Below are 20,191 nucleotides of genomic sequence, written 5' to 3' on the forward strand. Positions count from 1 at the left end.
CTAATACAGAAACACATCAGACACATCTCTTGAAAATGTATTTTCCAATTCATTTAGAAATATTGAAATAACTAGTTTGTTCATATCAAATCTTCCAAGGTTTGCAACTTCCACCAAAGTGTTTAAATGATACTTATTCTTTTTGTTCAGCACCTTTAGTTTCCTTCAACATTTCTTGCCAGTTTTTCTCCATCTCCTCCTTACAGGTGAGAAAGGCATTTTCAAGCTGTCTCATTGAGTTGGCCAACTCTGGGTTAGAGCGCATCACCACCATATCATAAGCCATCCAGGTAGCCTGCACTGGGACAACCCAAAAGACTCTGTCAATAATTCCATGGGATTTAGTAGAAAGAGACAGCTACATGCATGACGAGAAAGTGTAAAGTTGCTAACAAGACACAAAAGTTGCCAGTTCTAAACAGAGTCCTCTGTTCAAATATCTGAGATTAAAATCATTGCCCATAAATATGTGCACTGCAATACTTGTGTATTTCTCCCATTTTCTCAACATGGTTATTGACTCTAAGGACAGATTTGCTCTAGCATTTTTTTTACTTATGAAGATTCAACTTTGACAGCCTTGCTAATGGAAACTTTTCATCATATGCCATCTCTAATAGCTCTTAACATAGACATGGAGCTCCAGTACACAAAAATAGGAGATTCCATGTGCAAAGCATATAATTACAGAACACACACATTATCTGAATTCCCCTTCAGATTGTCTGTGCTAACAAACTAATGTGAGTATATTAAATGCATCACCATTTTTTATTTACATCCTAGTAAACTTCTGAGGAAGCACGTGCCGGTATTTTAATTAATATCTCCTTTACATAATCTTTTATAATAATTGTTGGTGTATAAATATCAAAGAAACTGACTCAAGAAAGAAAGGAAATAGTTTTCAAGGACGATTTAAAATAAAATCAACAAGAACACAGAAGTTCTATGTACTATAGACACTTGATCAATGCAGACAGAGTCTATCTGATGCAGAAAGAAACATGGCCACAATAATCCCAAATTCCCATGTAATCCAAGGGCACATTTCTATTCCTTGTAGTTATGGAGAAAGCTATGAAGAGTTTATTCTATACAGTTTCCAGTAGTCAGAAAACAGGAGCACTTTGCCCCCATGTTAAAATTAAATAGCTCTTCTTAATACAAAGGAGGGAAACATCACCATAGTCATTCTAGAAGTGTTTCTTAAATGGTTTGAATACAGACCTGCTTTAAAGTTTATTCTACCTTCTAAACTCTCCTAATCCAGCATCAATCATTTGTTCCAGATGCAAAGATTTTGCAAACAAATACCCACACAACAGAAATCCTGTGGCTGAGTGTACTAGTCCTGTGAACTAGAGCATTCAACCAACATCAACATTAGAATAGGCAGGGCTTGAATTCAGCAGGAGCACAGCTCCTAAACCTCCAGTCAGGGTCTGTGTGCAGTGGGGAGTTCCCTCCACTCTGCACACAGATCCTGGAGCATAGGCAAATGAGATATGCTACTGAGCTCCTGCACCTTTTTTTCTACAAAATGACCCCTGAGAATAGGAATATAAAAGGCTATCTCCAATCCTTCCTAAAACTGCACACTGTGAAACACCATTTATACAAAGCAACAACTTCTTCCAAAGCAGACAATGACAGTGCAGATGAAGGGTCAGTAACTCCCCCACAACACATACAGAGATTCAGTATGGAGAAATGAGGATCCTCTGTCAGGGGCTTTCAATGTCTGCCATTGGGTGAGAGAAAAGTTTCATTTGCACAGGATCTTCTCTGTCCCTGAACTTTGTGCTGTCTCCCCCGGGATTACCAGGTCTGTATTGGAAAATACCTGGAGACTTTGGGGGTGGATCTGGGAGACAGTGGGATTTGGGGAGGAGAGGGGCCTCAGCATAGTACAATGCCATAGAGTCCATCCTTCAAAGCAGTCATTTTCTACAAGGGAGCTGAATTCTGCCAGCTGGAGATCAGTTGTAAAAGCGGGAGAGCTCCAGGTCTTACCTGGAGGCTGGCAACCCTAAGTCGCCACACACATCTGGCTATTCCTCCATGTTCCCCAGAGGAGTTTAAGAACCATATTTCAAGAACAGTAATTTAATTATCATTTTTCCAGTTGAACAATGAATGCAGTACACCTCACTCTATTTATGATGCTTAGTTTAAAATCTTTAGCCAGTAGTGTTGAGAGAGAAAGGCAGAAAAAATGTATAGGTATGTACTAATTAGTGGAAAGATTTAGTTGAACTAATCAGTAACCCAACAAAGAGGATTCTTGCAACTACTGCCTCACAACAAAACCTAGATTAAATTTAGAGGCCTTGTTTAATTATCCAGTTGGCGTTATCAGTATTTGACTTTCTTTGTATCAATACAACCCAGTCCACAAGGAGTTCAGGTAAAACCAGAACCCAATGAAACTGCAAAGTAAAACCAAAACTCTTTTCCGTAATATACTTCACTACCTGATTCTTGGGGTCAAACTACAGAAGACAAACTCGTAAGCATTCAAAATGACAGTAACATCTCTTAAAAGATACGTTATGCTTTTCTTTTTCCTAGTACACCAGTCTCCTGAAAGATGAATGCTTCTTTGAAAGTAATGGAACGTGTTCATACTGTTGTTTTCTTACAGACAGCACTCTTATGAAGTTGCTGCTGACATACAGCAAAATCCACTCAGCAGAAACCTATAGTTTTATTTGCTCAAGAAGTTTACCACCTCTCTGTTTGGATTATGCTGGACTAATAGCCTTGACTCAACTCTTAATTGCACAAGATCCCTAGTGGTCCCTGGATGTTAATGAGCATCCAATTCAGATTCAGTGAATTTGGTTTAAGCATTGTAATGCGGAGGTGTTATCAAAATCAGTTATTCACTCAGATCTCCCTTTCTGGATCAAAACCAGTGCTACTACCAATAATTTAAATTTTCTGTAGGCATAAAAACCACCTGATAATTTTTCTATGTCTTCTAGGAGCTTCTCTAAGTCTTTATTCAGGTCCTCAAGCTTTTTAACCATATTGTCGTAACTTCTTTCACAGGGTTCGCATTTGGCCATCTAAAAAGAAATGAATGTGAGATTAGTGGCAATGGGTATGCATAATGGAGGCTCATTTTTAAAGCATATAATGCCTTTGGGTTATTTTTTTAAAAACACATAGAGCACTACAGTGTTGTGTACAAAAATGAGACCGTACAATTCATCCTATTGTTGTTGTGAATGTGCAGATTTTACCACAACTCCGAGTAGGAAACTGATACCCATTATCTGCAAATAGCTATCATCAAACATTTTTCCAAGAGGCTGTTAAAACACCCTGGTGAATCTAGAGAATAAAATGACATACTCTTAACATGGATGCTGAAAAGTAACTATATTTGGATAAAGCATAAGCCTTTAACGATTAATTCAACACCTCTGAAATCAGAGCACTTTCTAAGTGCCAAAATAAGGGTTTAAACACTTAACTTCAAACACTCCAGATTTCAAAACTGTACTACTTGACAGCTGTGCAATAGTGGGCACATGGGAAAAGAAAATCTAATATCCATTACCATAGTAAATGTGGAATAAAATTAAATAAATGTACTAATCTACAGGCAAAAAAAATACTCCTAGTAAGTTGTCCCAGAGCTCCAAAGAGATTTTAAGCACATAACTGAGTCTTTTACTACTGTACTGATAAAGTGGCCTGGTTTAAGCCAAATATCCATTCAGCTGGGCCAAAAAAAGAAGGCACAAAAATCACTCGCTAACAGTACTGAAGCAAATAAATAATACCTAGCATTCACAGAGCGCTTCAAATAATTATCTTAGTAATTTAAACACTTAACTTCAGGCACTCCAGTTCTCAAAATTATTTTATATTGTATTGTGCTTTTGGCGGTGAAGCACACATCAATGCTGAGTGGGAGAAAAGAATACCTACGAGATGGGCTAAGTGATGGGTAGTGAGAGATGGGCTAAAAGGTGGCACACTCAAGAGAAAGGAGCACACGAGGACGGAGGCTCTAGTCCACTCAAAGCTTAAGGTGGAATAAAATTTTGTTTAAATCTTTAAAGGAGCCACAAGAATATTTGTTTTGATGCAACAGACTAATGCAGTTGCCCCTCTGGAATTATTCCTGATTATTTAGCAGCTGCATGGCAGATAGCCGTAAGAGCTGGGAGCCCTGGAATAAACAAGCCCAAATGCTGGTGGTAGGCTTCTATTTGTGCTTGACAATTATGCTATAGTGGGCATATGGGGAAAGAAAACCTATCATTTATCACTAGAAAATATACTGTGACTGCAATCCTATCAACACTTTTTTTCTGCCATCAAGTAGGAGTCAACTCATAAGGTTTTCAAGGCAAGAGACTACCGAGGTGGTTTGCCACTCCTTGCACCCCCAGTGATCCAGGATTGCTTTGGTGGTCTCCCATCCAAATACTGACTAGATCTGATGAAATCTGATTGGACTCTGTGGGTCCTTCTTTCAAGTAAACATTCACAGGATCATGCTGTAGATTCTAGGGATACTTTAGTCCAAGAGTGGGGAACCTTTTTTTTGCCAAGGGCCATGTGGATATTTATAACATCATTCGCGGGCCATTAAAAATTATCAACTTAAAAAACAGTACTCCACCGAGGGAGAATGATTCATGACAGCAAAATTAATCCAAATACTTGTTTTTCTATTTGGAAGTCATGTGGGGAGAGCCTAATCTGGCACACACACACACACCCGGCCCCCCACCCTAGGCAAATGCATAGGTCCAGGGCCTTTTTGTAGAAAAAGCTCAGCAGGAACTCATTAGCATATCAAACCACATCCCCTAATATTAGCATATTAGGTCACACACTCATTAGCATACTAGGCCACACCATCTGGGATAATCAAGTGCAAACTGAACTGTGACAGTAACCTTTCCAGGCCTTGCAGCAATTCTGGCCGGCCAGCCAGGCCCCAGGGAGGCTGCTGCACAGTACGTCTGGGCCCTGTGATCCCTGCCTGGCCCTGGGGAGGCTGCTGCACAGCGCAGCTGGGCCCCATGATCCTAGCTGGCCAGCCAGGCCCCAGAGAGGCTGCCACATGGTTCAGTATGGCCCATCAATCCCGGAGGGCCACACCAAGTGACCTCGAGGGCCGCATACGACCCTCGGGACGGAGGTTCCCCACCCCTGCTTTAGTCCCATGGGAGCAGCCGTGTTAGGGCTCACAGGGACATTACATGAGATGGGTAATTTTTTGAAATTTTATTCCAGCATGTTTTGTGGACTACAGCCCACTTTTTCAAATGCAGCATTATAGGTCCTCCCAGGGCCATGAAATACAGGAAGTACAGAGTGAGATCTAATTATGTAAAATTCAGCATAGTCTCAGCAGCCATATCTGGTGTTAACCAAGTTAAGAGAACTAGAGAAATGGGCTATAATTGTTATAGTGAATGGTATTTGCATGCACTCTTCTTGAATTTTACATACAGTATGTTACAGAAGTGAGTACATCCCCTCACATCTTGTAAATATTTAAGTATATCTTTTCATGTGACAACACTGAAGAAATGACACTTGGCTACAATGTAAAGTAGTGAGTCTACAGCTTGTATAAACGTGCTGTCCCTTCAAAATTACGCAACACAGCCATTAATGGGTGTTTTTACACTGGCAGTTTGCAACTATCTCTGCATTGTAAACTCACCTTTTACATTACATAACATTCTCATAACTGTTTCGCATCGCTGCTTCCTGATGCATTTACATTTGTTTCAGTGAGATGGGTTTCAATGATGATGCAAAAGCGTTTTTCTCAAGACTAGTTTTGGTCTTGTCTTTTCTCTACAGGCGTTTCAAACTTGTATTGTAAAAGTTTTCCTGTGTTTTAAACGACTCCTCCAAAAGCCACCACAAGGTGCAGTAATTTGCATGAGAACTGACAGCACTTGAAATTTTTACATATCATTGCTTGCCTCATCTAGTGATTTAAATTTGTATTGTTTTTGCAGTGTTGACATGATTTCCAAGCAATCGCATACATTTAACTAAGCACTGGTATTCTGGCTGCCCTCTGATCAGAGACACCCCACCCCACCCCAAATTGAAATACTTAAATGTAAAAGGAAAATAATTAAAGCGGAACAGTGGCAGGCGATTTGAAGACTCTAAAACTCTGGATCCAACTGAATGTAAAAACACCCAATTTCCAAACTGCTGGCAACAAAAGTGAGTACACCCCTAAGTTATAATGTCCAAATGAGGCCTAAAGTGTCAATATTTTGTGTGGCCACCATTATTTTCCAGCACTGCCTTAACCCTCTTGGGCACAGAGTTCACCACAGCTTCACAGGTTGCCACTGGAGTCCTCTTCCACTCCTCCATGACGTCACATAGCTGGTGGATGTTAGAGACCTTGCACATCTCCACCTTCCGTTTCAGGATGCCCCACAGATGCTCAATAGGGTTTAGGTCTGGAGACATGCTTGGCCAGTCCATCACCTCTACCCTCAGCTTCTTTAGCAAGGCAGTGGTCGTTTTGAAGGTCCGTTTGGGGTCATTATCATGTTGGAATACTGCCCTGTGGCCCAGTCCCCGAAGGGAAGGGATCATGCTCTGCTTCAGTATGTCACAGTATATGTTGGCATTCATGGTTCCTTCAATGAACTGAGCTCCCTAGCGCCGGCAGCACTCATGCAGCCCCAGACCATGACATTCCCACCACCATGCTTGACTGTAGGCAAGACACATGTCTTTGTACTCACCTGGTTGCCGCCACACATGCTTGACACCATATGAACCAAATTAGTCTGCAGGGCTGTCGTCCCAGAAGGAAGCCTCTTCTAAAGATGATGCACAAGAAAGCCCGCAAACGGTTTGCTGCAGACAAGCAGACTAAGGACATGGATTTCTGGAACCATGTCCTGTGGTCCGATGAGACCAAGATAAACTTATTTGGTTCAGATGGTGTCAAGCGTGTGTGGCAGCAACCAGGTGAGGAGTACAAAGACAAGTGTGAAACATCTGACGAAGCCAAGCTCCAGGTGTGAAATGGCCGGCTCCAGTGTGCGGCCCCGTGATCAACTCATGGAATTGGGGTTTAGCTCTTGCACCACTGACAGTCCCTGAGAATGGCACTGTGACTGCCTCATAAATGTGGAAATGATTGCAGTGGAACTTGTTATATTTTGAACTGATGATTCAAATTTTCCCGGTCTTGCCGGGTTTTTTGCCGAGTCAATTTGAAGTCATAGGAATTCACTTGTGTAAATTCATGTTATCAGCTTTGTGCTAAATGTATTTTTGAGACTTTTTCTAAATTATACACTTTAATGGTTTAAAAAGCGTTGCCAGTAATTTACAACTGCTAGCCTTTTTTGGTTTTCACATTTGGAAAAATAATGGTGGCCACACAAAATATTGACACTTTGGGCCCCATTTGGACATTATCACTTAGGGGTGTATTCACTTTTGTTGCCAGCAGTTTAGACATTAATGGCTGTGTGTTGCGTAATTTTGAGGGGACAGCACATTTACACTGTTATACAAGCTGTAGACTCACTACTTTACATTGTAGCCAGGTGTCATTTCTTCAGTGTTGACACATGAAAAGATATACTTAAATATTTACAAAATGTGAGGGGGTGTACTCACCTCTGTGACATACTGTAACTACTTCCTTCTCTGCACTTCCTGGCTGTTTGATCCTCTTGAGTGTTTCTCCCATAAAACAAAAGCTTATACTGGAATAAAATCTTTTTAGTCTTTAAAGTGTCATTATTTACACTGCGAAACAAGTAGCATGGTTAGCCCTCTGGAACTATAAATCTTTAACTGCTGCAACCATGAGTCAACCAGCATTGTTTCCAAAGGTTAATTTTGCTGTGTTTTTTTTTAATTGAGGCAGAGCAAGTTTACACTCCTCCCCCCCCCCCAAAAAAAATAGGTGATCATTTACACACAACTTTCTTCTTTTTCAGCCCCTCCCCCCAACAGATAAATGCTCTTTTCTCCTGCCCTAGAATGTACAGCATCCATTTGCAGATTTGGGAGGTTTAAAAACAAAACAAGGCAGAATACACGCTATACCCCATCCCTGCTTTTACACTTGCATTGATCTGGTGCAGTCGATGCAGAGTCAGAGAGGGTTGCTAACTCTGGATTGGGGAATTCCTTAAGATTTAGGAGGTGGAGCCTGGGGAGGGCAGAGTTTGGAGAGGTGAGGGACCTCAGCAAGGTATAATGCCACAGAGCAGGGGTGTCAAACTCATTTATTACAAGGGCCAGATCTGATATAAATGAGGCCTTGCTGGGCCGGGCCATATCAAACTGGGCCAAACCATGTCAGGCCAGGCCATGTGTGTACTTATTTAAGACTAGGGAGCAGAGATATAACCTTTATAAAGGACACAGACAAACACAATTAAATTTTTTAAAAAACCAAACCTTTTAAAACATGCTTAAAACGTTAGCACTCGTTGGTCTTAAAAGTGCTTTTTTTTTTATTTCTCTCATGGGATCCAGGGAATTGGGCAAAGGAAGCTCTGGCTCTTTCCTTCCTTCCCCAGGAAGGGGGAAGAGTCTCAGGCAATAGAAGGAAGAGAGACTTGGCTTAGTAGCTATGCTGTGCGATTAAGAGCCTAGACAAACAAGCTCTGCCTTCTCCCCCTTTCTTCCCAAGGGAGGAGGCTCAGCCAATGAAGAGATAGAGATTTTGCTCTGTAGCTCCTGTGCAATTGAGCAAGCCTGGCAAAGCAAGCAGTGATGCAGAAGCAAGAGAGAGGGAGAAGGAAGGAGGTGACAGTCAGTTGCTTGAGGGCCTGATAAGAGCTCTCCAGGGGCCCAATTCGGCCCCCGGGCTACATATTTGACACCCAGGTCATAGAGTAAATTCTCCATGGCAGTCACTTTCTCCAGGAGAACTGATCTCTGTAGTCTGGAGATCAGTCGTAATTCCAGAAGAACTCCAGGCCCCACCTGGAGGCTGGCAATTCTAGTGGCTATAGGAACGAAAGCATTCCATGCCTAACAGTTCCCATTCTAAGCCCTCCCCCCTCCAGCTGTACAAGCACTCTGCTTGTTTTCCAATTGTAAAAGGTCTGAGAGCAGCACGAAAGGCCACATATGGTTTTAACAGCCTGTCACACATGCCAGTGAATATGAAGTGCTTGGATTAAATTAATTCAGTCTCACTGAAATCAGTCATGGCAAAAAAAGGATTGAATCGTACCACTTGGACTTTAGTAGGTTGTGGACGAGAGTATAAATGAGTTAAATACGATGTTACATTAAGAAAAAGAAATGAATCCAAGCTCTGGAATTACTTTGGTAACCAGATTTAATGGGATTTATTTTGAATAAATATTTCATAGGGAATTAATGGTTTGCAACAGGGTGTTAAATTTTTTAAAACGGGAAAAATTAACCCAAAATTCCAGTTCCTGATGTGAGCCATCATTCGTCCTAATTACTCACAAAATTACTTCAATCCCTTTGTTTCAAATGCTTGTTCATGAAAGAAAAAATAATATCTGTGCATAAGATTACACTGTTATCCAGAAAGTGGATTGCTTTCATTTAACTGTACTCAACTGTAGCCACTGCCCGTCTCTATAGTTGTCAAATAATCATATTGGATTAAGAGCACAGCTCCAGCTATCTTTAAAACTGATAGCATATGCTCTACAAATTGTTGCATTTGCTTATGTCATAAAAGCTGAAATACCATGATAAATAGGCAGAATCCACCATAGTTAAATTTTTATGCAGTGTAATCCAATACACAGCAGAAATTTCTACTCAATGCAGAACCCAGTGGGTTTACACTCTAGTGTGCTTAGGATTGCAGCTGCCAAACCAAAATTGACCTATTATCCGACAGTTTTGGAATGGAAACTGCTTTCCAGAGCCAGTTTGGTGTAGTGGTTAAGTGTGCAGACTCTTAACTGGGAGAACTGGGTTTGATTCCCCACTCCTCCACTTGCAGCTGCAGGAATGGCCTTGGGTCAGCCAGGGCTGTCACAGAGTTGTCCTTGAAAGGGCAATTTCTGTGAGAGCTCTCTCAGCCCCACCTACCGCACAGGGTGTTTGTTGTGTGTGGGGGAGGAAAGGTAAAGGAGATTGAGACTCTGAGTGTAGGGGAGACTTCCGGGGTTGGAAAATGCCGAGCTGAACTGCTTCTCAGAAGGGGAGCAGGCTGGAACTTCTGCTCAGGGTAGTGGAAGGAAATCTAATGCCTACTGCCTACTTTTCTCAGACAGAGATCAGTCCAAGATATGCACAGGAAACTTTGAGGAGATTTACCTTGGCTAAAAGGGAGTCCCGGGGGGGGCTCCTTTGAGGCTTTGAGGGGTCTCCGGAGACGAGTTGCATTTTCATCATCTGCAGAAGTTTCCAGAGTCATTTATTTGACATAAGCTCAACAGGATCCTAATCTTCTTTGATACCACTAAACATCTAAAGCTATAAAAGACCGGTGTTGATCTGGATAACTACAGAAAAGGTACAGATCGCTATCTTTCATTCCGGGACTAATTAAAGTTAAACAAAATAAAATCAGAAGGTGGAAAATTGAAATCTAGAAGGCTTGGAAGAAGAAGGGGAGAAGGGGTGAAATTTGGACTTTGTAAATTTAAAGGACAGTGCTAAAAAGTGGAAAGGAATTTATTGTTTTGTCTACTTGCAGTTTTGGAGAAAAAGCCCCATCGTCATAGATTTGCAGCTCCCACAGCCAACACAGGAAATACGTCAAGTATCGTGAGATCTCTCTACCAGCGAAAACGGGATTTGGTGGCAAGCAAAGCAGGAAGTATCAGATGGAAAAGGGAAATCATTGAAGCAGCCAGCCTACTCTAGGACTATAATATCATAGAAAAACATCGGCGGCCATTGCTAGGAGGCTAAAATTTAAATAAAAATTTTAAAGGGACATTAAAAATTGGTGGAGCCGACAGAGGTGACGATTTTAAGGTAAAGACTATTGGACATTACTGTTAATAACCATTTTAGAAGCCTCTAGAGGAAAAAGGAAAAAAAAATTTTAAGTGAAGCAGAAAGTCACGACCGCCATTTTGGAAAAAATAAAAATAATTAATATCTGAGCCCAGGAGGCTCTGAGGACAGCAAAATTAGGCTTATTGGAAAGAGCAAGCCTCACTCTTTTAAATCTGATAGTTGAAATTTAATTTGGTGAGGTCAAAATTTTCGGTGTTTTTACATGTCAGACCACAAGCAAACCCGTGCAAGGACTGCTTCACTGGAGAAAATACAGGACCAATTAGATGCAATGGAAGCCAGGGTAATGAAAGGGATGAAAGAGATAACTGCTTCCAAAAAAGAAATTAGAAAAGATCTTGAAGAGATAAAAAAAGATATAGAGGATCTCAGAAATGAGACTGTGGTGACATCTAAAAAAGTGCAAGAGGTGGAAGGGAGAGTGAAAGTACATGATTCCACCTTGTTAAAAATACAAGAACAAGTGGCAATTCATGACTGCAAATTGATAGAGACCCAGATACATCTGAGAAGAGTGCCTGAGGATGAAGAAACTGATTTGAAAGAATATATAATAAAAATAATTGCAGAATTTTTGGAGGAAGATCCTGAAGGGACTAGAAACATGTATGATTATATGTATAGAGTGAACTCACTATATGCCAAAAAAAATAATCTACCAAGAGATGTGGTTATAAGATATATGACAAAAGAAATGGTGGGGAAAATTATGAATAAAAACTTTGAAAAGACATTGATAGTGGGAGGCAGCAGAGTAAGAATTATGAAGGAGTTGCCAAGACAAGTGATAAATGACAGAAGAGCATATAAGAAATTGACAGAAAAATTACGGGACAATGAAATGAGGTATAGATGGATAATACCTGAAGGTCTGAGCTTTGAACTACAATGAAAAAGGATTACAATTACAAGCACACAGGAACTGCGTGGATTTTATGAAGAACATAAAGAATTTGCACCATGATGGATTACAAATTATTATCTTGGAATGTAAATGGACTAAATTCACCACAAAAAAGAAAGGCAACATTTCATTGGATTAAAAAGCAAAATTGTAATATAGTTTGTTTACAAGAAGTACATATCAAACAAAAGGATTACAAATTTTTATGGAATAAGCAATTGGGACTAGAATTTCATTCATTGGCTGAATAGAAGAAAAGGGGAGTGATTTCTTATATTAAACAAGAATTGAACCCGAAATTAGTGTTTAAAGATAAAGATGTAAGATTTGTAGTGGTAGAAATAATATTAAATGCAAAAAAAACGTTGTTACTGGGACTGTATGCACCAAATGGAGCAAAGGATGCTTTTTTAAAAGACATTATACAACAATTTGATGAAGTCACATATCATCAAGTTTTGATAATGGGGGACTTTAATGGAACAATTAAGAACACACTGGATAGGTCTGGGGAGGGGGGAATAATAAGGAAGGAAAATTGCCAAAGTCTTTTTTTGAATTGGTCAAACAAGAAAATTTGGAGGATATATGGAGGAAATTTAATCCTGAAGTGCGGGACTATACCTTTTTTTTCAGCAAGACATAAAACTTTTTCCAGAATTGACATGTTGTGGGGTACTAAAGATTTAGGCCTTATAACAAAGAAAATAGAGATTTTACCTAAAATAGGGGCTGATCATAACCCAGTAATGTGGATTACAAAACTGTCTAAAAAGTCGAGAAGATGGAGATTGAATGAAGATTTACTACAGAATAAAGAGTCACATCTCTAGAAAATGAAACTAAAGCTTTCTTCCAAATAAACGATAAAGAAGATATAGAATTTCAGACGGTGTTAGGGTTGCCAAGTCCAATCCCAGAAATATCTGGGGACTTTGGGGGTGGAGCCAGGAGACTTTGGGGGTGGAGCCAGGAGACACTGGGGTGGAGCTAGGAGGGGGAAACGGTGCCGGGGAGCGTGGCAAGCCGCCCCATCTCGGAGCGGGCGATGCCACTGTGCAGCTGCCGCCTCTTCTCCGCTCGCCATGGCTGCTCCTCTGAGATGGGCTCAGGCTGAGCCCATCTCAAAGGAGCAGCTGCGGTGGGGCGGGAGGGGCAGCAGTGGCGCGGCGGCCTCGCCCGCTCCACTCTGCCTCTGGGGTGGAATCGGAGTGGGGGGGGTGGGAGCGGGCCGGGGGCGTGGCGAGCCGCGAGTCCAGGTCCTAGAAGGGCCCGGATTCGCGGCTCACCATGCTCCTGGCCTGCCTCCGCCCTTCCCTTCTCTGGTTTTGCCTGTGCTGCTGCCGCCTCTTGGCTGCTCCTCCGAGATGGGCTCAGCCTGGGCCCATCTCGGAGGAGCAGCTGCAGTGGGCGGGGAGGGGGCAGCAGCGGCACAGCGGCCTCACCCGCTCCGAGATGGGGCGGCTCGCCATGCTCCCCAGTGCCATTTCCCCCCCTCCCCCCGCTTCCATTTTTTTGGGGAGCGGGGGAAGAGGGTGGAAATCCTGGGGTCCCCCGCCAGGGCAGGAGGGTTGGGAAGCCTAGACGGTGTGGGATGCTTATAAAGCAGTAATGAGAGGAATACTGATTACATTGAATAATAAAGACAAGAGGGCAAAAGAAAAACAAATGCTGGACATTCAAAATAAAATAAAGAAAAAAGAAGGGGAACTGAGAAAAAGGCCAGGGAAAAGAAAATTATGAGGGAGATTACAATATTACAAACACAAATGAGACATTTGTTAAATAAAGAACTGGAATAGAAACTGAAAAGATTGCAGCAGAAATCTTTTGAGGGAGCAAATAAATCTGGAAAATATTTGGCCTGGCAACTGAAGAAAAAGAGAGAAAGTAAAATTATTAATAAAATTGTGGTGGAGGGAAGAGAGGTGGTAGATCAAGAAAGAATAAAAAGAGAATTCTTTAAGTATTATGCCAAATTATTTAAGGGTGTTAACATAAAGAAAGAAAAGATGGAAGAGTATTTACAAAAGATTAAAATAGCACCTTTAACAGAAAATATGGGAAAAGTTTTGAATGATCCAATTGAAAAAACAGAAATTGAAGCAGCAATGAATGCAATGAAAAATGGAAAAGCACCTGGGCCAGATGGATATACAGCTAAATTTTTTAAAACCTTCAAAGAGGAGTTAATACCGAAACTTCAGAAATTGATGAACATGATAAGAATAAAAGGGAAAATACCAAATACGTGGAAGAAAGCTGTTATTTCGTTGATTCAAAGGAAGCTAGAGATGTCACGAATGTAAAAAATTATAAACCTATCTCACTATTAAATAATGACTATAAAATATACACAAGAATCTTGGCAGAACGGCTTAAACAACATTTGACAAATTTCATAAAGGAAGATCAAGCGGGGTTTCTCCCCAAAAGGCAAATAAGAGACAATATTAGAACTGTTGTAAATATTGTAGAATATTATGAAAGACATCCAGAAAAGGAAGTAGCATTATTCTTTGCAGATGCAGAGAAAGCATTTGATAATTTAAATTGGGATTTTATGTTTGCAGTAATGGAGAAAATGGAGTTGGGGAAAAACTTTATAAGGATGATAAAAGCAATATATACTGAACAACGTGCAAAGCTATGTATAAATGCAGATCTTACAGAAGATACGATAATTAGCAAAGGTACAAGACAAGGCTGTTCGCTTTCCCCACTGTTGTTTATAATTACTCTTGAAATCTTACTGATGCAAATCCAAGAAGATAAAGAAATAGAAGGATTAAAAGTAAAAGGATTTATTTACAAATATAGAGCATTTGCAGATGATATAATGTTTATAAATGAAAATCCCATACAAGTCACACCTTTGTTGTTAGCTAAAATACAAGAATATGGGGAATTGGCGGGACTTTGTATTAATAAAGAAAAATCAAAACTTCTATGTAAAAATATGCAAATAAATAAGCAAAAGGAATTGCAGAGGCTGACGGGTTGTGAAGCTGCCTTTAAGGTAAAATATTTGGGTGTGGAGATAACAATGAAGAATATTGATTTGTTCAAAAATAACTATAAGAAGCTATGGCGTAAAATGGATGAAGATATGTTAAAATGGAATAAACTTAATTTGTCATTGCTGGGCAGAATAGGTGCAATTAAAATGAATATTCTACCAAAATAATGTATTTGTTTCAAACTATCCCGATTGTGAAAGACAGTAAACAATTTAATAGATGTCAAAGAAAAATTTCAGAGTTTGTGTGGGCTGGGAAGAAACCAAGGATTAAAATGAAAATTTTAACAGATGCAAAAGAGAGAGGCGGATTCCAGTTACCAGATTTAAAATTATATCATGAAGCAGTTTGTTTAGTGTGGATAAAAGAATGGATGATGCTGTTAAACAAAAAAACTCTTAGCGTTGGAAGGTCATGGAAATAAATTTGGCTGGCACGCTTTTATGTATTATGGGGGAAAAAAGATGGATGGTTATTTCTCTCATCATTATATAAGAAATAATTTGCTAAATACATGGATGAAATATAAGAAATATGGAGATGAGAGAAAACCGTTATGGATAGTGCCAGCAGAAGTAATAAAAATAACAGCTGAGACGGGTGAAGAAAAGTGGTTGTCATATAATCAACTATTAAAAATACAAAGTGGCAAAATAGAATTGAAAACTGCTGAAGAGCTGAATAATAAATATGATTGGTTCCAAATGCAACAAATAAAGAGTTTGGTGGATAATGATATTAAAATGGAAGGAATAAGAAAAGAACAAACAGAAATGGAAAGAGTTCTGCTTGGAGACAATGAAAAATTAATTTCAAAACTATATAAATTACTTTTAAAATGGTCTACGGAAGATGAAGTAGTGAAATCTCAAATGATTAAGTGGACAATAAATGTAAATAAAGAAATACAGATGGAAACTTGGGAATATTTGTGGAAGAACTCTATGAAGCTTTCGACATGTCACAGTATTAAAGAGAACTGTTTTAAAATGATGTATAGATGGTATATGACTCCTAAAAAGTTGGCAAAGATGAACAATAAGATGTCAGACAGATGTTGGAAATGTAAAAAACATGAAGGTTCTTTCTACCATATGTGGTGGACTTGTGAAAGAGCAAAAAAGTATTGGCAGATGATTCAACAAGAAATTTCTAGGATCTTGGGATATGAATTTAAGAAAATTGCAGAGACTTTTCTATTGGGATTACAAATGGAAAAATTTCCAAAAGAAGATAGAACTATAATTTGGTACTTGCTTTCAGCGGCTTGGACATTATATGTGCAGTTGTGGAAGCAAGAAAAAATACCAGAGAAATGGGATTGGATTGTAAAAGTTATGACATGGAGTGAAATGGACAAATTAACAAGAATTTTAAGAGACTATGACGTAGAAGTTTTTAAGATGGAGTGAAAAGCGTTCAGAAGATATGTAGAAAAAGAGTGGAAAATAAAAGGACATTGGACAATTTTTGATAATGATTAAGTCTTAGAAGGAAGAAGAATGTAAATTTTTGTTTTTATTAGTTAAGGGTACCTTTTAATATTAGTATTATAAGTAAATAACACCGGCAGGGGTCAAGTAACGGGAGGAGGGGTGGTTAGAAAGTTATATATGGGATGGATAAAAAGAAGTTATTAATGATGCAGGAATAAGATATTGTTACCATTTGTTACTAAATAAAAATTGTTTTAACTGAGACTCTGAGTGTAGGGCAGGATATAAATCCAATATCTTCTTCTTCACCACCCTGACAACCTTTGCTGAGACAGAGGTTGTGATCAGATGGGGATTTAGCTGTAGTGGCCTCTCAGGCTTTGAAAAGCCGCCCCAGGGTGAGGCGCACCATGGCAATCAGACAGCACCCATGAAAAGCACTGGCTGCTTACACGCTGAGAAGAGCATTCGGATCACTCCTGTGCATGCACAGTATATTCATACATAGCATGCCCAGGCTGATCAGACACGGAAATACGCCATGGAGCTGCTGCAAGGAGTTTGCTACTGGGACGTTCCCGGTGGCTGGTTTTTTTCCCATTCCTAGCCCATCCTACGAAGTAAGGATGGGTGGGCTGCAGGGAGATGTGTGTGTGTGATTGCACACATTAAATATGGGGGTGGCTATGGTGGGCCAAAAAGTCTGTCTGATCTCACCCACTGATGTGAGGAGCACAATCCTTGTGATACTCCTGGTTCTTTTGACAGCTCTTGATACTATCAACAATGGCATCCTTTGGCCATTGTCACCATGTGTAGGGTGTAGTTCATACCCTACTTGGCAAGCTGCATTAGCGTGTGGTGCTGGAAACTACTTTAATCTACTATAACCTACTTAAATGCCTGTTTTCCCTGAGGGTTCTCCCCCCCCATGAAGAAGATAACAAATCCATCTAGAGATGGTAATAGGCAAGGCATAGTGTCAGGGCTGATGGTTAACATGGACAGAGAGGTTGCTGAGGGCACTAGGCTGCGCTAGAGAAGGAGTGCACAAAAAACATTCTAGAGTCAGTCCAACTGCTGCCCAGGGAAGATACTGGAGCAGATTAAAGAGTACAACCTGAACACAACCATGGACAACTTGGTGAATCCGGAGAAGTCCATACAAATTTGTCTACAACAGGTCCTGTCTGTAAGTGTACGTGGGATTGCAACTATGAAGCCCAGTGCTGTATATTGCAGGATAAATTCTGACTGGCTTCCCTGAGTACACTTACCAAGGAATAAATTCCACTGAATTCAAGTTACAAGTAAACAGGAAAACACTGGAGTGCATATCTCTGTTTCAATGGAAAAATTAAGCAATTGGTATTGAACTCTCTTCCGTAAGAGTCAATAATACTTAAAAGTGCTTAGCTTTGGCTAGATCATACAATACAGCTAGTATACAAAGGCAGATTATTTGTAAGGATACTGCTGTAATTTTGCCCCCTATTGCCTCATGTAGCAGTTTTTAATTTTAACTTTTGATTTTTTTTAACATTACCTGTATCTAGAGCCTCTACTGAGGATATGTTTCAGTTTAAAAAAAAATTAAATGAGCATGCAGGTGTAACATAGTATCTATGGCAACTGGACTACTAATCAGTAATGCCTGGATTTAAATCCCATCTGTGCTATCAACATCCTGAGCAGTATTAGACAAGCAATTCTCAGTCTGCAATATGGTCATAATAATACCATCATGCAGTTCTCCTAAACTGGGGGGGGGGACCCCAAAAGTGGACTGCAATTCTCACAGATGAGTTGCAGGCCAGGAAGAGGCTAAACAAGATGCTCAGAGAGGGCACTCAAAAAGGTTCAGCAGCATATTTGGGGCTGCCTGGGTGTGAGGTCTGAATGGCCACGAAAACCACTTTTTTGTTCAGTGATTTGTTGTTCAGTGATTTGTTGTTCAGTCGCACAGTCAAGTCCAACTCTTTGCGACCCCATGGGGCCAAGTCACGCCAGACCGTCCTGTCTTCCACCACCCTCTGAAGTCTGCTCAAATTTGTGTTCAGTTATATGTATCTATAAACACGAAAAGTAAATATTTGATCTGCTAAAGCAATGAGGAGGGAACGAACTGGAGAAATAAGGATGCTCAGAGAGGCTTGCAAAACAGTATTATTTCAACTAGCTTTTAACTGACTGACGACCACCACGATATCAGATCCGACTGGATGCCTAAGAACACTGAATGCCATCCTAAATCATATGGAATTAGCACCATATTGTTTAAACTGTTTTAAATTGTTTATTTTAATGTTTAATTTAACGGTTTTTATTGTTATCCTAATGTGTCTGTGAGCCGCCCTGAGCCTGCTTCGGCTGGGAGGGCAGGATATAAATCAAATAAACTAAACTACAAGAGTCTGCAAGAGAAAGGGGGGAGAAGCAGAACTGGAGAGATGATGCGTAAACTGAGGCGAGATTCTCTTGTTTGTGTTAAAAGGGACAGGAACCTGGAATCCTGCTACTTTTCAGACAACCCACTAGCAAAATCAGCAATCCCCCAAATAATGCACTAGTTTCAACCCACTTTCCGCTGGATTTTACTGTGTGGACTGGCAAAATCCAGCTGGAAAGTTCATTGAAAGCTGATTGCAAGTGTATTATTTAGTGTGTGTGATCGCAGCCCATAAGAGATTCCCATGTTGGACAGTAGAGGTTCCCAGGTTGGATAATCAGCCATCATGCACACTGAATAATGCACTTTCAATCCACTTTGCAGCTGGATTTTACTGTGTGGACTGGCAAAATCCAGCTGGAAAGTCCATTGAAAGCTGATTGCAAGTGTATTATTTAGTGTGTGTGATCGCAGCCCATAAGAGGTCCCCACGTTGGATAATACACTTTCCAATGCTGTCTAGCGACCCTTTGCAGTTTGATTTTCCTGTGGGAAACTTGGAAAGCCTACCTGCAAACGACTGCTAAAGCGCACTGAAAGCACCTTATCCAATGGGTTTAAGCACACTGAGCAGTCCCATCGCTACAATAAACTGTAGGGCTGAGTTTGTGCGGGGCGGGGAAAGGCTCTGTACTCCGCCCGGAGCTCCTCGGAAGGAGGGCGGCGGGATAAAAACGAGCCCTTTTTTTTTGTCTTTCTTTCCTTTTTTTTTGACACGCGATGGGTAACCGCTTCTTCATTTTGTGCTGCGGCCTGTCCCTGAAAACAGCCCGCCGAGAAAGCCGGCCGTTTGTTCAGCCCCGACCCGAAACGGAGCCCTCCCCTCAGGCGACGAGAGGCACAGGTCAGCTCCGTCCCTCCCTTCTTCGTCAGGTGCCGCCTCGCCCCTTTTAGCCGCCCCTTTGACCGGACACGGCAGCCTTTCCCCTCTCCTCCTCCTCCTCCGTTGACTAACTCGCCTTTTCTTCGCGTCCTCGGCTCCCCTCAGGAGCTCTCGCGCAGCCGCAATGGCCGCCGGGGCCTTCCTTTTCCCGCCAAAAGCGCCCGCCAACTGCCCTCTGAATGGCGTTTCCCGCGCGCCGCCGCTTCAGCGTTTCCTGGACCTGCGCGGCGTCGAGGGCATCTCCTCGTTGATGCCGCTTTAAGAGGGAAAAACGTCTTGGGCTCTCTCCGGGCGAGAAGAAAGGGCCGAGTGCCGCCTCTCGAGAACGACTACAGCCGATTCAGGCGTGCGCTTTCGCGTTCCGCCTTCAACGGATTGGTGCCTGAGGAGCGGGACGGTTCAATCTCGTCCCCCTCGCCTCGCTCCCGATCCGATTCTGATCACTAACATCTGAATCAGGGATGGGCCACCCCTGATTCAGGTGTTAGCGAT

The 20,191-nt window shown here is 41.1% G+C and overlaps 1 protein-coding gene across 2 annotated transcripts; it reads right to left on the reverse strand.

Annotated features, from left to right (window-relative positions):
• Nucleotides 1-21: 21 nt before the first annotated feature.
• SYCE3 (synaptonemal complex central element protein 3) lies at nt 22-20,186 on the reverse strand. Of its 2 annotated transcripts, XM_060236836.1 has the most exons (4): nt 19,776-20,186; nt 10,297-10,374; nt 2,966-3,074; nt 22-300 (listed from the first exon to the last, which is right to left on the reverse strand). In XM_060236836.1, the coding sequence occupies exons 2-4, from the start codon at nt 10,372-10,374 to the stop codon at nt 134-136; spliced, it is 354 nt and encodes a 117-aa protein (XP_060092819.1). In that variant the 5' UTR covers nt 19,776-20,186; the 3' UTR covers nt 22-133. The 2 variants fall into 2 exon arrangements, with proteins under 2 accessions (XP_060092819.1, XP_060092820.1); XM_060236837.1 differs by lacking the exon at nt 10,297-10,374.
• Between the last annotated feature and the right edge of the window lie 5 nt (nt 20,187-20,191).

Source organism: Heteronotia binoei, chromosome 4 (assembly GCF_032191835.1).
Source record: "Heteronotia binoei isolate CCM8104 ecotype False Entrance Well chromosome 4, APGP_CSIRO_Hbin_v1, whole genome shotgun sequence".
Taxonomy (NCBI): Eukaryota; Metazoa; Chordata; class Lepidosauria; order Squamata; family Gekkonidae; genus Heteronotia; species Heteronotia binoei.